The 15504-nt window shown below is 49.2% G+C and overlaps 1 protein-coding gene across 1 annotated transcript in view; it reads left to right on the top strand.

Moving 5' to 3' along the window:
* The first annotated feature begins 14297 nt into the window (after positions 1 to 14297).
* The window catches only part of PDE3A (phosphodiesterase 3A), a 145749-nt gene continuing 144542 nt past the window's right edge, over positions 14298 to 15504 (top strand). The window contains exon 1 of the mRNA XM_088462662.1: positions 14298 to 14346. Coding sequence (XP_088318788.1) covers positions 14299 to 14346 — 48 coding nt within the window. The 5' untranslated portion in view covers position 14298. The remainder of the gene's footprint in view (positions 14347 to 15504) is intronic.

Consider the following 15504-nt stretch of genomic DNA (forward strand, 5'->3'; position numbering starts at 1 on the left):
AATCTTAGACAGAGACTGGGGCAGATATTGAACCTCTTGTTTTCTTTGGGTAATTCCCAAATTACTCTGTCTGCAAGATAAGAATAAGACATTGTGGATGTGGTAAGTACCCCCCACCCCTAATATTGTGCAATGCCTCCTTCCCGCCATCCCCCACTACCATAGATAGTGACAGCACCACAGCACACAAGAGGTTAAGTGTTGGTGCAGTCAGACGGATCATTGCTGAGCATTACAGAGGTAATTCAGTTCCCTTTAACTCATGTTTACAAAGTCATTTGTGCAGCTGTTACAGTAACCAGAGAGTGACGGAGGCCATGCCCGCTAAGCAGCGTACAGTAACCAGAGAGTGACGGAGGCCATGCCCGCTAAGCAGCGTACAGTAACCAGAGAGTGACGGAGGCCATGCCCGCTAAGCAGCGTACAGTAACCAGAGAGTGACGGAGGCCATGCCCGCTAAGCAGCGTACAGTAACCAGAGAGTGACGGAGGCCATGCCCGCTAAGCAGCGTACAGTAACCAGAGAGTGACGGAGGCCATGCCCGCTAAGCAGCGTACAGTAACCAGAGAGTGACGGAGGCCATGCCCGCTAAGCAGCGTACAGTAACCAGAGAGTGACGGAGGCCATGCCCGCTAAGCAGCGTACAGTAACCAGAGAGTGACGGAGGCCATGCCCGCTAAGCAGCGTACAGTAACCAGAGAGTGACGGAGGCCATGCCCGCTAAGCAGCGTACAGTAACCAGAGTGACGGAGGCCATGCCCGCTAAGGAGCGTACAGTAACCAGAGTGACGGAGGCCATGCCCGCTGAGCAGCGTACAGTAACCAGAGTGACGGAGGCCATGCCCGCTAAGGAGCGTACAGTAACCAGAGTGACGGAGGCCATGCCCGCTGAGCAGCGTACAGTAACCAGAGTGACGGAGGCCATGCCCGCTGAGCAGCGTACAGTAACCAGAGTGACGGAGGCCATGCCCGCTGAGCAGCGTACAGTAACCAGAGTGACGGAGGCCATGCCCGCTAAGGAGCGTACAGTAACCAGAGTGACGGAGGCCATGCCCGCTGAGCAGCGTACAGTAACCAGAGTGACGGAGGCCATGCCCGCTGAGCAGCGTACAGTAACCAGAGTGACGGAGGCCATGCCCGCTGAGCAGCGTACAGTAACCAGAGTGACGGAGGCCATGCCCGCTAAGCAGCGTACAGTAACCAGAGAGTGACGGAGGCCATGCACGCTAAGGAGCGTACAGTAACCAGAGTGATGGAGGCCATGCCCGCTGAGCAGCGTACAGTAACCAGAGTGACGGAGGCCATGCCCGCTAAGGAGCGTACAGTAACCAGAGTGACGGAGGCCATGCCCGCTAAGCAGCGTACAATAACCAGAGTGACGGAGGCCATGCCCGCTAAGCAGCGTACAGTAACCAGAGAGTGACGGAGGCCATGCCCGCTAAGCAGCGTACAGTAACCAGAGAGTGACGGAGGCCATGCCCGCTAAGCAGTGTACAGTAACCAGAGAGTGACGGAGGCCATGCCCGCTAAGCAGCGTACAGTAACCAGAGTGACGGAGGCCAAGCCCGCTAGGGAGCGTACAGTAACCAGAGTGACGGAGGCCATGCCCGCTGAGCAGCGTACAGTAACCAGAGTGACGGAGGCCATGCCCGCTAAGCAGCGTACAGTAACCAGAGTGACGGAGGCCATGCCCGCTAAGCAGCGTACAGTAACCAGAGAGTGACGGAGGCCATGCACGCTAAGGAGCGTACAGTAACCAGAGTGATGGAGGCCATGCCCGCTGAGCAGCGTACAGTAACCAGAGTGACGGAGGCCATGCCCGCTAAGGAGCGTACAGTAACCAGAGTGACGGAGGCCATGCCCGCTGAGCAGCGTACAATAACCAGAGTGACGGAGGCCATGCCCGCTAAGCAGCGTACAGTAACCAGAGAGTGACGGAGGCCATGCCCGCTAAGCAGCGTACAGTAACCAGAGAGTGACGGAGGCCATGCCCGCTAAGCAGCGTACAGTAACCAGAGAGTGACGGAGGCCATGCCCGCTAAGCAGCGTACAGTAACCAGAGAGTGACGGAGGCCATGCCCGCTAAGCAGCGTACAGTAACCAGAGAGTGACGGAGGCCATGCCCGCTAAGCAGCGTACAGTAACCAGAGAGTGACGGAGGCCATGCCCGCTAAGCAGCGTACAGTAACCAGAGAGTGACGGAGGCCATGCCCGCTAAGCAGCGTACAGTAACCAGAGAGTGACGGAGGCCATGCCCGCTAAGCAGCATACAGTAACCAGAGAGTGACGGAGGCCATGCCCGCTAAGCAGCATACAGTAACCAGAGAGTGACGGAGGCCATGCCCGCTAAGCAGCGTACAGTAACCAGAGAGTGACGGAGGCCATGCCCGCTAAGCAGCGTACAGTAACCAGAGAGTGACGGAGGCCATGCCCGCTAAGCAGCGTACAGTAACCAGAGAGTGACGGAGGCCATGCCCGCTAAGCAGCGTACAGTAACCAGAGTGACGGAGGCCATGCCCGCTAAGGAGCGTACAGTAACCAGAGTGAGGGAGGCCATGCCCGCTGAGCAGCGTACATTAACCAGAGTGAGGGAGGCCATGCCCGCTGAGCAGCGTACAGTAACCAGAGTGAGGGAGGCCATGCCCGCTGAGCAGCGTACAGTAACCAGAGTGAGGGAGGCCATGCCCGCTGAGCAGCGTACAGTAACCAGAGTGACTGAGGCCATGCCCGCTAAGCAGCGTACAGTAACCAGAGTGACGGAGGCCATGCCCGCTAAGCAGCGTACAGTAACCAGAGAGTGACGGAGGCCATGCCCGCTAAGCAGCGTACAGTAACCAGAGTGACGGAGGCCATGCCCGCTAAGCAGCGTACAGTAACCAGAGTGACGGAGGCCATGCCGCTAAGCAGCGTACAGTAACCAGAGTGACGGAGGCCATGCCCGCTAAGCAGCGTACAATAACCAGAGTGACGGAGGCCATGCCCGCTAAGCAGCGTACAATAACCAGAGTGACGGAGGCCATGCCCGCTGAGCAGCGTACAGTAACCAGAGTGACGGAGGCCATGCCCGCTGAGCAGCGTACAGTAACCAGAGTGACGGAGGCCATGCCCGCTGAGCAGCGTACAGTAACCAGAGTGACGGAGGCCATGCCCGCTGAGCAGCGTACAGTAACCAGAGTGACGGAGGCCATGCCCGCTGAGCAGCGTACAGTAACCAGAGTGACGGAGGCCATGCCCGCTGAGCAGCGTACAGTAACCAGAGTGACGGAGGCCATGCCCGCTGAGCAGCGTACAGTAACCAGAGTGACGGAGGCCATGCCCGCTGAGCAGCGTACAGTAACCAGAGTGACGGAGGCCATGCCCGCTAAGCAGCGTACAGTAACCAGAGTGACGGAGGCCATGCCCGCTGAGCAGCGTACAGTAACCAGAGTGACGGAGGCCATGCCCGCTGAGCAGCGTACAGTAACCAGAGTGACGGAGGCCATGCCCGCTAAGCCATTGGACGCACTTTCGAAACTATGTCAGGGGCAGTTTCTCCATCTGACTGCGGTGTCCTGACTGAGTGGTTGTGAGTCTTCTGATGCAGCCTCTGTCAGCGACATGCCCGCGTCTTCCTAGCTACCCCCCTGCTACCTCCCAGTTACACCCACTCAAAATCACACTCTCTGCCTTCAAATCTACCCTGCGTCTTGGTATAGTAACTATCAGGACGCATGCTCAGTGCGATAACAACTGGACGCCTGCGCAGTACTTAAATCATCGGCCAAATATGTACATAGCGTCTGACTCAGGATCATAAACCCTTATTGTTACAGCCCCAATATTAGTAATAGGAGCTTTCTACGCCCATCGCCCCAAACTTATATTATGCCATCCAGAATCGCATAATTACTTCTGACATCACATCATTACTTATGACAATATACCATTACTCCTGACCAGGGTCGGATTAAGGCTTGTAAGGGCCCTGGGGCAACTAAGTTGTGGGGGCGCCCTTCAATAAAATTAGCAACCTGTCCCACAGTCCCCCCCAATATGCCACACAGTGCCCCCCAATATGCCTCATAGTGCCCCCCAATATGCCACATGGTGACCCCCAACATGGTGCCGCTGACATCACCTTGTCACTCCTGACATCACCTCATCACTTCTGACATCACATCCTGACATCACCTCATCACTTCTGACATCATATTGTTACTCCTGACATCACCTCATCACTTCTGACATCATATTGTTACTCCTGACATCACCTCATCACTTCTGACATCATATTGTTACTCCTGACATCACCTCATCACTTCTGACATCATATTGTTACTCCTGACATCACCTCATCACTTCTGACATCATATTGTTACTCCTGACATCACCTCATCACTTCTGACATCATATTGTTACTCCTGACATCACCTCATCACTTCTGACATCACATTGTTACTCCTGACATCACTTCTGACATCACATTGTTACTCCTGACATCACTTCTGACATCACATTGTTACTCCTGACATCACTTCTGACATCACATTGTTACTCCTGACATCACCTCATCACTTCTTACATCATATTGTTACTCCTGACATCACCTCATCATCACTTCTGACATCACATTGTTACTCCTAACATCACTTCTTACATCACATTCTGACTCCTGACATCACCTCATCACTTCTGATATCACATTGTTACACCTGACATCACCTCATCACTTCTGACATCACATTGTTACTCCTGACATCACTTCTGACATCACATTGTTACTCCTGACATCACTTCTGACATCACATTGTTACTCCTGACATCACCTCATCACTTCTGACATCACATTGTTACTCCTGACATCACTTCTGACATCACATTGTTACTCCTGACATCACTTCTGACATCACATTGTTACTCCTGACATCACCTCATCACTTCTTACATCATATTGTTACTCCTGACATCACCTCATCATCACTTCTGACATCACATTGTTACTCCTAACATCACTTCTGACATCACATTGTTACTCCTGACATCACTTCTGACATCACATTGTTACTCCTGACATCACCTCATCACTTCTTACATCATATTGTTACTCCTGACATCACCTCATCATCACTTCTGACATCACATTGTTACTCCTAACACCACTTCTTACATCACATTCTGACTCCTGACATCACCTCATCACTTCTGACATCACATTGTTACTCCTAACATCACTTCTTACATCACATTCTGACTCCTGACATCACCTCATCCCTTCTGACATCATATTGTTACTCCTGACATCACCTCATCACTCCTGACATCACATAAAAACCTGACTCAGAGGTGAGCGCAGTTAATGCATGGCTGCGATTTCTCACGGAGTAACAAGTGTGAAAATACGCCAATGCTGGTGTAAGCGTTCCCTGATGTGTTTCCATGCACGCACTGAGCAAACACTGCGATGTCCACTGTGCATATGTGGGCAATTCCCAAGTTTGCCGGTGGATCCGATCTTTCTGCTATGAACGCAGCTTCCGTTGCAACATCCGGTCTCCGAGCAGCCCCTGCCTGGCGCACAGCCTCCCTTGTAATTGTCTTATGGCCACTGATAGAAAACACAGCCGGCATGCAGAAACACGGTACTCGCATAATGAGGCCCCGATTCCCCGCTCTGACCATGCCGGGGGGATCCAATCCTCTACTCACCCATCCCAACCAGACAATTATGGGGATCAGTGGGTCGGGATATTGAATATGTTCTTTTCCCTGATCTGCTAACGGATGGCCGATCCTCGATGTCCGCCAATAGCATTTTCAAGCGAAACGCCCACGATCGCAGATCACGTAATAACGATATCATACGCAATTGAGTCGCTACAGCAATTTACGCCCTCAGTTTTTACACAAGACGGCGCGCCGATTCTCGTAATAGCTCCAACATGTCTGACCTTGTTCATGCCACAATGACCGCACTGTACAGCGTGAACTCCGACCTGGAACACGTTATCGTTTGCTGTACAAACCAAATAACATGAATATATACTTTAGACTATAGATTATGGAAAGCCGCCTCCATATAAGCTCAAACCGGCAACATCATTTATTTTAACTAACTGGAATTTGGAAGCGCCAGTCACACCGAATCGCGTCAGCGCAGGAACCACGACCCTACTACGAGCCTATCCGTCTCTCAGCACTGTATCTGGCTGATAAGTTCAGCACCAGTTCAGTTTGGTAGAAGTGAAAATACTCATGTCGTTTAGTTAATTATTTCCTTAGGATATGTAATAGCGGTTCTTGGCTCCTGTCTCTTTCTAGGAAGTTAATTACATGGCAATTGATTAAATGTGTACTGAGCTGTGCTGCACGTTAACCGCCCGCTTGCTGGAGCGCACACAGGACCCGATTCAGACCTGCTCGCTAGCAAGATCGCTTGTTGCTGGCGATGTTTGCAAATGTGAGCATGCGTACAGTTGTATAGTTCGCAGTGCACATGCGCAAACTAGTACGAGCAATCGGGAAGCGCTCGCTCGCCCAGCAAAGACAGCCCGGTGAAATGAGTGACAGGAGAGGCCGTTTGTGGGTGGTAACAGGGGCAGGGCAGTAGTAACGGGGGAGTGGAGTTGCGGACGCATGCGTGCCAGAGTGTTTAAACGCCATTTCAGTGGCGTGCATAATTAACAAGCAGCGTCATAGTACGCGTCACCTGGTTGAATTATACACTGAAGGAATCGCAGTACTTTCGGCCAGGTATAGTCAACCTCAAGCGCTGCGATCGCATCCGATGGTGCTCGATGTACCAGTGTTTTCATGCACTTCCAGGAGATGACGTACAAAATTGGGCGTCTTATGAATGGCTGGTGGGCGTCTGCATACACTAAGTGATCGCACGCCAAGACCTAGTGGGCATGCTAATGCCTTGCTGAGCGATCGCCTGCCTTGCTGGGCGTGCGCTGGATTTGCATACGCTGGGAGCGAGCGATCTCATCTAGCGAGCGGCTTTGAATCAGGTCCACAAGGCGATGAGGTCACCAAGGGGTCATTTTTTTTTTTTTAAATAGTGTGAAAAACACCCAAATTTGCTATTGTTGTATTATACACCACAGATACACTGACACCGCTTTGTATCCGCAGAATAACGCCTATAGCGCCAGCTTCCAGCTACTGCGTATTGCAGGATTTATAATACATAGTACGCGCCGTCTGCTCTCCCTGCTGCTCCTCTACGCCAGCACTCAGGGAAATCCTTATGACATTAAACGTTGTTAATAACAGTCATTACTGATAAATGAATCAATAGTTCCAGGTAATGGTCTGATGTTTAGCCTCACAGAGCGCCAGATAGACGTTACTCTTATTTATTTATTACCAGTTACTTGTATAGCGCAGGCATATTCCTCAGCGCACCACGGCGAATACATCATCAGTCCCTGCACCATTGGAGCTTACACTCTATGGGGCCCATTTATCCATAAATATTTACGGCCCCTGCTTTCAGTGCTCCTGCCCCTGCGGGTGCTAAGTGATACATTCGCCAGATATGATCGCATCCTGAAATGCGTTCATGGGCGCTAATATCGTGCACGGATCGCATTGCATATACGATCTTTATTAAATGGGCCCCTATATTCCTCACCACATGGACACACGGTATACGTTCAGGAAGCCAGCGGACACAATGCCGACCGCCGGCTTCCAGACTACTTAATCCCGGCGAGGGTTAAATGACAGGCATCCCAATCTTGACGCCTGTCATTTTACCGACTGCCGGGATTTGAAATGTCGGCCATGCGGCCGGCGGTAAATCATACTGAATGCGGACACACACTAGGGAGCCAATTAGCCTACCAATATGTTTTTGTAATGTTATGTATATTATATAGCCTTTGTTTTGTGTATTGGTTATTGTGATTATAAGTTCCTGCGATAGTCACCTTATGTATGAGTCCTGTGCTGGGAACAGCTGGACAGGCGGATCATCTACTCTCTCTCTCTCAGGGTACCCCCTTCATTTCTCCCAAACCCCCCAAGTTCCTGTCCGTCTTGCTCTAGAAATTGTGATTAGTTCCTGTTACTATGGTAGCGGCGTACTCTTCCGGGCGGCGGACAGGTGGGACATGAGTTATGGAGCGACTTAGGGGCGTCTGTGAGTAGATTGTCAGCGAGGGGCAGCTGGGTGTAGATCAGTCTTCCAGCGATATCCATGATCAGACAGAAGGAGGTGGCAATAGCTAAGGCAGGAATTGATTACAGCGCAGGTCTTGGTGGCTTCTTATGCAAGGACAGGACTTACAGATGTGTCCTATTTCACCTAGTGCCATATTGCGCAGGACGCTTGGTGCGATTTAGACGCTCCATCACAGGTAGCGGTTCCCGTACTTTTGCGTCCTATTTGCATTTCGGCCGCATACGAAGTCGCTAGCAGTGTACCGTCCCGGCATACGAGACTAGTACTTTTATCACTAAGAAACTGATCTAAAGTCACAGATTGAGCAAAACAATACGTGGCGCAAGGTACGGCGCAGGGCGCTCAAACTGGACCACTGCCCTTCGCCTTTTTACCCAGATTGGTGACTGAGTCGCACACAGAAGTACTGTAATGCCCGCGCCAGTGTCCAGGGCACCCGTGCATTTTACTTTGCCGCATTAGTGATGCGAATAAGATGCATATTTTGGGAAGTGTCTCTGGCGGGACGGGTGGCGCCCAGGTATTAATCAGCAGTGATAGCAGGAGCGCAATGATCATCATAGACACCTGAGACCGCACACAACGACACGCCGAGCCCATCTAGGACACGGGCATCAGGGATTATGTGCAGACACGAATTCCTGAGGATCCAGGGGGAAGTCACATGGACGCCCCCCAGGCAGGCGCACAGTCTCGGGGATGGGCAGCTCGCAGGGGACATTTGCGGTTGGGGTGAAATAACACTCTCAGCTATATTCCGGATACTACAGGTAACGGACTACCAGAGGCCCAGGACCCGAGGCCTACTCTCCCTCCCAGCGGTCCTGATTTCAGGGCTCCGTCTCGCTGTCCCAACCGCAGTTACTTTTATCTCGTAGATGGGGATGATGGGCGGCGTGTTCCATTCAGCGCAGCAGAGCAATGGATGGGGGGCGCCGGCAGGTGAGCCGGAGGCCATGATGGGTGTGGTGCTCTCTGTGGCCATGGCATTGTGGTATAGTATACACGACAAGTATCACACCATAGTATACACGACAAGTATCACACCATAGTATACACCACAAGTATCACACCATAGTATACATCACAAGTATCACACCATAGTATACACCACAAGTATCACACCATAGTATACATCACAAGTATCACACCACAAGTATCACCCCATAGTATACACCATACGCCCACAAGTATCACACCATAGTATACACCACAAGTATCACACCATAGTATACACAAGTATCACACCATAGTGTACACCACAAGTATCACCATAGTGTACACCACAAGTATCCACTATAGTATACATCACAAGTATCACACCATAGTATACATCACAAGTATCACACTATAGTATACATCACAAGTATCACACTATAGTATACATCACAAGTATCACACCATAGTATACATCACAAGTATCACACCATAGTATACATCACAAGTATCACACCATAGTATACATCACAAGTATCACACCATAGTATACACCACAAGTATCACACCATAGTATACATCACAAGTATCACACCACAAGTATCACCCCATAGTATACACCACAAGTATCACACCATAGTATACACCACAAGTATCACACCATAGTATACATCACAAGTATCACGCTATAGTATAAATCACAAGTATCACACCATAGTATACATCACAAGTATCACACCATAGTATACATCACAAGTATCACACCATAGTATACACCACAAGTATCACACCATAGTATACACCACAAGTATCCACCATAGTGTACACCACAAGTATCACGCTATAGTATAAATCACAAGTATCACGCTATAGTATAAATCACAAGTATCCCGCTATAGTATAAATCACAAGTATCCCGCTATAGTATACATCACAAGTATCACACCATAATATACACCACAATTATCACACCATAGTGTACACCACAAGTATCACACCATAGTATACACCACAAGTATCCACCATAGTGTACACCACAAGTATCACACCATAGTGTACACCACAAGTATCACGCCATAGTGTACACCACAAGTATCACGCCATAGTGTACACAAGTATCCACCATAGTATACACCACAAGTATCACGCCATAGTATACACAAGTATCCACCATAGTATACACCACAAGTATCACGCCATAGTATACATCACAAGTATCACACCATAGTATACATCACAAGTATCACACTATAGAATACATCACAAGTATCACACTATAGTATACACCACAGGTATCACGCCATAGTATACATCACAAGTATCACACTATAGTATACACCACAGGTATCACGCCATAGTATACATCACAAGTATCACTCTATAGTATACACCACAGGTATCACGCCATAGTATACATCACAAGTATCACTCTATAGTATACACCACAAGTATCCACCATAGTATACACCACAAGTATGACACTATAGTATACATCACAAGTATCACACTATAGTATACATCACAGGTATCACACCATAGTATACATCACAGGTATCACACCATAGTATACATCACAAGTATCACACTATAGTATACATCACAAGTATCACATTTCATATTCTATATGGTTGCGTCATGTCTGACAAAGACGCCTGTAATTAGTATTCATTAACTTACAAGTTTCATCGTAACGCCATGATTACCTGTAACATTGCCTGAGAATTGCTTGGTTAGCGGCAGGGCCGGCCCTGACCAGTTAGGTGGGCTAGGCACAGTATTATCTGGTGCACTAATCCTTCCGTGCTGGCCCGTTCCCCACAGGGGTCAGTACCGTTCCTCAGTTTGCCCAGTGACGGATCCGCTCTTGCCTCTCTCGCCGGCTACTTCACTCTCACCAGACTTCACCTGAACGGCAAGGGCGCCAGTATAAGCTCTTTGCCGCCAGGACTCAGGCGTCTTGGAGTCTTGTGTCTTCATTTAGCCGCTAGCGGGACACATCGCTACACCGTGGGCAGAGGCCACTCCGCTAGTATTCGGACCTCTGGCCAGCCCGATCCCGGTCAACCCCTATGGAGCTAGGTCATTCTAGGTAAGCACCTAGGGTATCTATGGCCCGGGCCGGCCCAGGTTAGCGGATGTGATCAGTGAGAGGGTGTACGAATAGACTGTGGGTAATAACTTCACTATGATATGACGCAGATAAGGAGGCTGATCAGAGCTGTTATTACTGTCATTGGGGATATGCAGAATACAGTATTTGGTTTTAGAGTCAGCAAAATCTTATATATACCAATGAGATGGTAAATGGGATCAGCTGTGGTTGGCAGGGTGAGAAGCATCACTATAGTCCCTAGAAGGGGTGAGATTATATAGTATATACCCTGGCAGGGGTGAGAGGTTATATTATTGGCCCCATCAGGCAGAACGGCCAAGACATCTTGCAGGGCCTGGTGCCTAGATAGGGGGGTAATGACCATATGTAGAGGTGTGCCCCCCCCCCTGCTCGGAATACAAGGCTCTGCGAAGATTGGGCTTGAATCCGCTTTGCAGCAATGGTGGAGGGGTGGTGTCATCGTTACGCCTCCCTTGCTGAACCCGCCTTTCCCCAAAACACATTTGGGCCCGGGTAATTTGTACCCTTACCTATACTTGCCTACTTTTGAAAAAGCATGTCAGGGAGATTGTGAAAGCAACACCTATGAGCGCGGCGGTACAGTGGGCTGTACTGCTACATCTGAGGGGCATGTTATACATGTGATAGGTGTGTACTGCTACATCTGAGGGGCATGTTATACATGTGATAGGCGTGTACTGCTACATCTGAGAGGTGTGTCATACATGTGATAGGCGTGTACTGCTACATCTGAGAGGTGTGTCATACATGAGATAGGTGTGTACTGCGACATCTGAGAGGCGTGTCATACGTGTGAAAGGCGTGTACTGCTACATCTGTGAGGCGTGTCATACATGTGATAGGCGTGTACTGCTACATCTGAGAGGTGTGTCATACATGAGATAGGTGTGTACTGCTACATCTGAGAGGCGTGTCATACATGTGATAGGCATGTACTGCTACATCTGAGAGGTGTGTCATACATGTGATAGGCGTCTACTGCTACATCTGAGAGGCGTGTCATACATTTGATAGGTGTGTACTGCTACATCTGAGAGGCGTGTCATACATGTGATAGGCGTGTACTGCAACATCTGAGAGGCGTGTCATACATGTGATAGGTGTGTATTGCTACATCTGAGAGGCGTGTCATACATGTGATAGGTGTGTACTGCTACATCTGAGAGGCGTGTCATACATGTGATAGGTGTGTATTGCTATATCTGAGAGGCATGTCATACATGTGATAGGTGTGTACTGCTACATCTGAGAGGCGTGTCATACATGTGATAGGCGTCTACTGCTACATCTGAGAGGCGTGTCATACATTTGATAGGTGTGTACTGCTACATCTGAGAGGCGTGTCATACATGTGATAGGCGTGTACTGCAACATCTGAGAGGCGTGTCATACATGTGATAGGTGTGTATTGCTACATCTGAGAGGCGTGTCATACATGTGATAGGCGTGTACTGCAACATCTGAGAGGCGTGTCATACATGTGATAGGTGTGTATTGCTACATCTGAGAGGCGTGTCATACATGTGATAGGTGTGTACTGCTACATCTGAGAGGCGTGTCATACATGTGATAGGCGTGTACTGCAACATCTGAGAGGCGTGTCATACATGTGATAGGTGTGTATTGCTATATCTGAGAGGCATGTCATACATGTGATAGGTGTGTACTGCTACATCTGAGAGGCGTGTCATACATGTGATAGGCGTCTACTGCTACATCTGAGAGGCGTGTCATACATTTGATAGGTGTGTACTGCTACATCTGAGAGGCGTGTCATACATGTGATAGGCGTGTACTGCAACATCTGAGAGGCGTGTCATACATGTGATAGGTGTGTACTGCTACATCTGAGAGGCGTGTCATACATGTGATAGGCGTGTACTGCAACATCTGAGAGGCGTGTCATACATGTGATAGGTGTGTATTGCTACATCTGAGAGGCGTGTCATACATGTGATAGGTGTGTACTGCTACATCTGAGAGGCGTGTCATACATGTGATAGGCGTGTACTGCAACATCTGAGAGGCGTGTCATACATGTGATAGGTGTGTATTGCTACATCTGAGAGGCGTGTCATACATGTGATAGGTGTGTACTGCTACATCTGAGAGGCGTGTCATACATGTGATAGGTGTGTATTGCTATATCTGAGAGGCGTGTCATACATGTGATAGGTGTGTATTGCTATATCTGAGAAGCGTGTCATACATGTGATAGCCGTGTACTGCTACATCTGAGAGGCGTGTCATAATACTGACTTACATCCAAATGTAAATGAGCCCCAAAGCAGTTAGTAAGATCTTTGTTGATGAAAACACACTGATACTTCTCAGATAATAGATGTAACCACAGGGATCATTGTGCCTTATACCCAATGCAAGGAAATTATACTATTGATCCCATTTTTATATATATATATATATATATATATATATATATATATATATATATACAGTATATCTGTTTTTTTTTTTTTTTTTTTAAATATAACAGCTACATAATGGGTGTAATGTGTAATCAGGGAGACGGGGAGATTGCTGCTGTGTCAGGGAGACGGGGAGATTGCTGCTGTGTCAGGGAGACGGGGAGATTGCTGCTGTGTCAGGGAGACGGGGAGATTGCTGCTGTGTCAGGGAGACGGGGAGATTGCTGCTGTGTCAGGGAGACGGGGAGATTGCTGCTGTGTCAGGGAGACGGGGAGATTGCTGCTATGTCAATGTCAGGGAGACGGGGAGATTGCTGCTATGTCAGGGAGACGGGGAGATTGCTGCTATGTCAGGGAGATGGGGAGATTGCTGCTATGTCAGGGAGACGGGGAGATTGCTGCTATGTCAGGGAGACGGGGAGATTGCTGCTATGTCAGGGAGATGGGGAGATTTCTGCTATGTCAGGGAGACTGGGAGATATCTGCTATGTCAGGGAGTGTCCCTGACAATGAAGGAAAGTTGGCATGTATGGTATAATATGCATGTATGATGTCAGTCTGTGCCTGTAACACGTGCTTGTTTACCTAATAAAATGGTTTACTGTACATTCCCGTCTCTCTCTCTCCTGCAGTTAATGGGCCATCCGGAATGGGATCACAAGCGCGGCTCCAGGGGCTCACAGGTGAGTTATATATTTATTTCTTACTATATAAAGTCAGTGCATATTGTTGTACAATCTCTGCTCAGGGGCTATGATATGAAATAAATGAATACATGATATGAGATGCCATTGACATTGTGGTGGGAGGGGTGGTCTCTAACCTGAATTACCCACATGCTGGTGGAATCAGCTCCGTCCAAGGGCGGCCGGAGTGAAACCTGTGTGTTCTGCATTAGCGGTGGAGATGTGGAATCCCAGGTTGTCATATTACACAGACCCAGCTGGAATAATCACTGGAGCACAGGACGGGTTTAATACTCTCACACACCTGATGCTCGTGGCCCTGATGCTGAGTAGCAGCCAGGAAGTAGGGACACAGTGTTGTAGTGCCAGGGTCCATGGGCTGTGCGGGGAAAGCAGGCCCAAATTGTGGGTGCAAGACACTGCTGACTGATTAGCACAAGGAGTGCGGAGACTTTATGTTATGTTATGTTATGTGCCTGTATGTGTCCAGGCCTCACCTCACGTGTGCTAAGGTGCAGTGTCAGGTGCCAATAAAAGACACTGCTTTACCGAGTACCTGCCTGTCTGGGGTCCTCATTGTTACAATATACAGTATAGAGTATTATAATAGACTGCTGTATGTTGTCTACAGAGCGAGGAGAGAACCTTGAAATGCGTCGATAGTAATATCTAAGCGCAAAGTGAAGGCATTTCTGGCCAACACGCCCACTGCTTAGCAAACAAGGTCCCCAGTATTCACAGCGGTACCCCCAGATTTCCATATATGATGTAATGTGCGTCACAGGACATGAAGGCACATGACCGCCTAGCGGTTATAATCTAATCCTCGTACACCGAGCCACAATACACCATACAGCGCGAGACGCCCGGCACCCCTGAGCCTCTCCGAGCAGTGTAGCGCATCAAAATTTTCTTTACATTTTGTGTGTTATTCGCATCGCAGTAAGTTACAAACCACCAATAGTGGCCGCAACAAAAACCGCATTATATACTATACATCATAAAAACGCATTGCAGGGAGACGCCTGAGAAACGTCTATACGCCATTTGGCACAAGATACCCGGTGTGGCTGCGCCGCTCAGAGAGGTGTAGTGCACCATCGTTTTCCTACAATTTTGCGTTGTCTTTGCATGGCAAATGCAGCGTAACACCAC

The sequence above is a fragment of the Taudactylus pleione genome, unplaced genomic scaffold (assembly GCF_031769625.1).
Source record: "Taudactylus pleione unplaced genomic scaffold, aTauple2 ptg000052l, whole genome shotgun sequence".
NCBI classification, from domain to species: domain Eukaryota; kingdom Metazoa; phylum Chordata; class Amphibia; order Anura; family Myobatrachidae; genus Taudactylus; species Taudactylus pleione.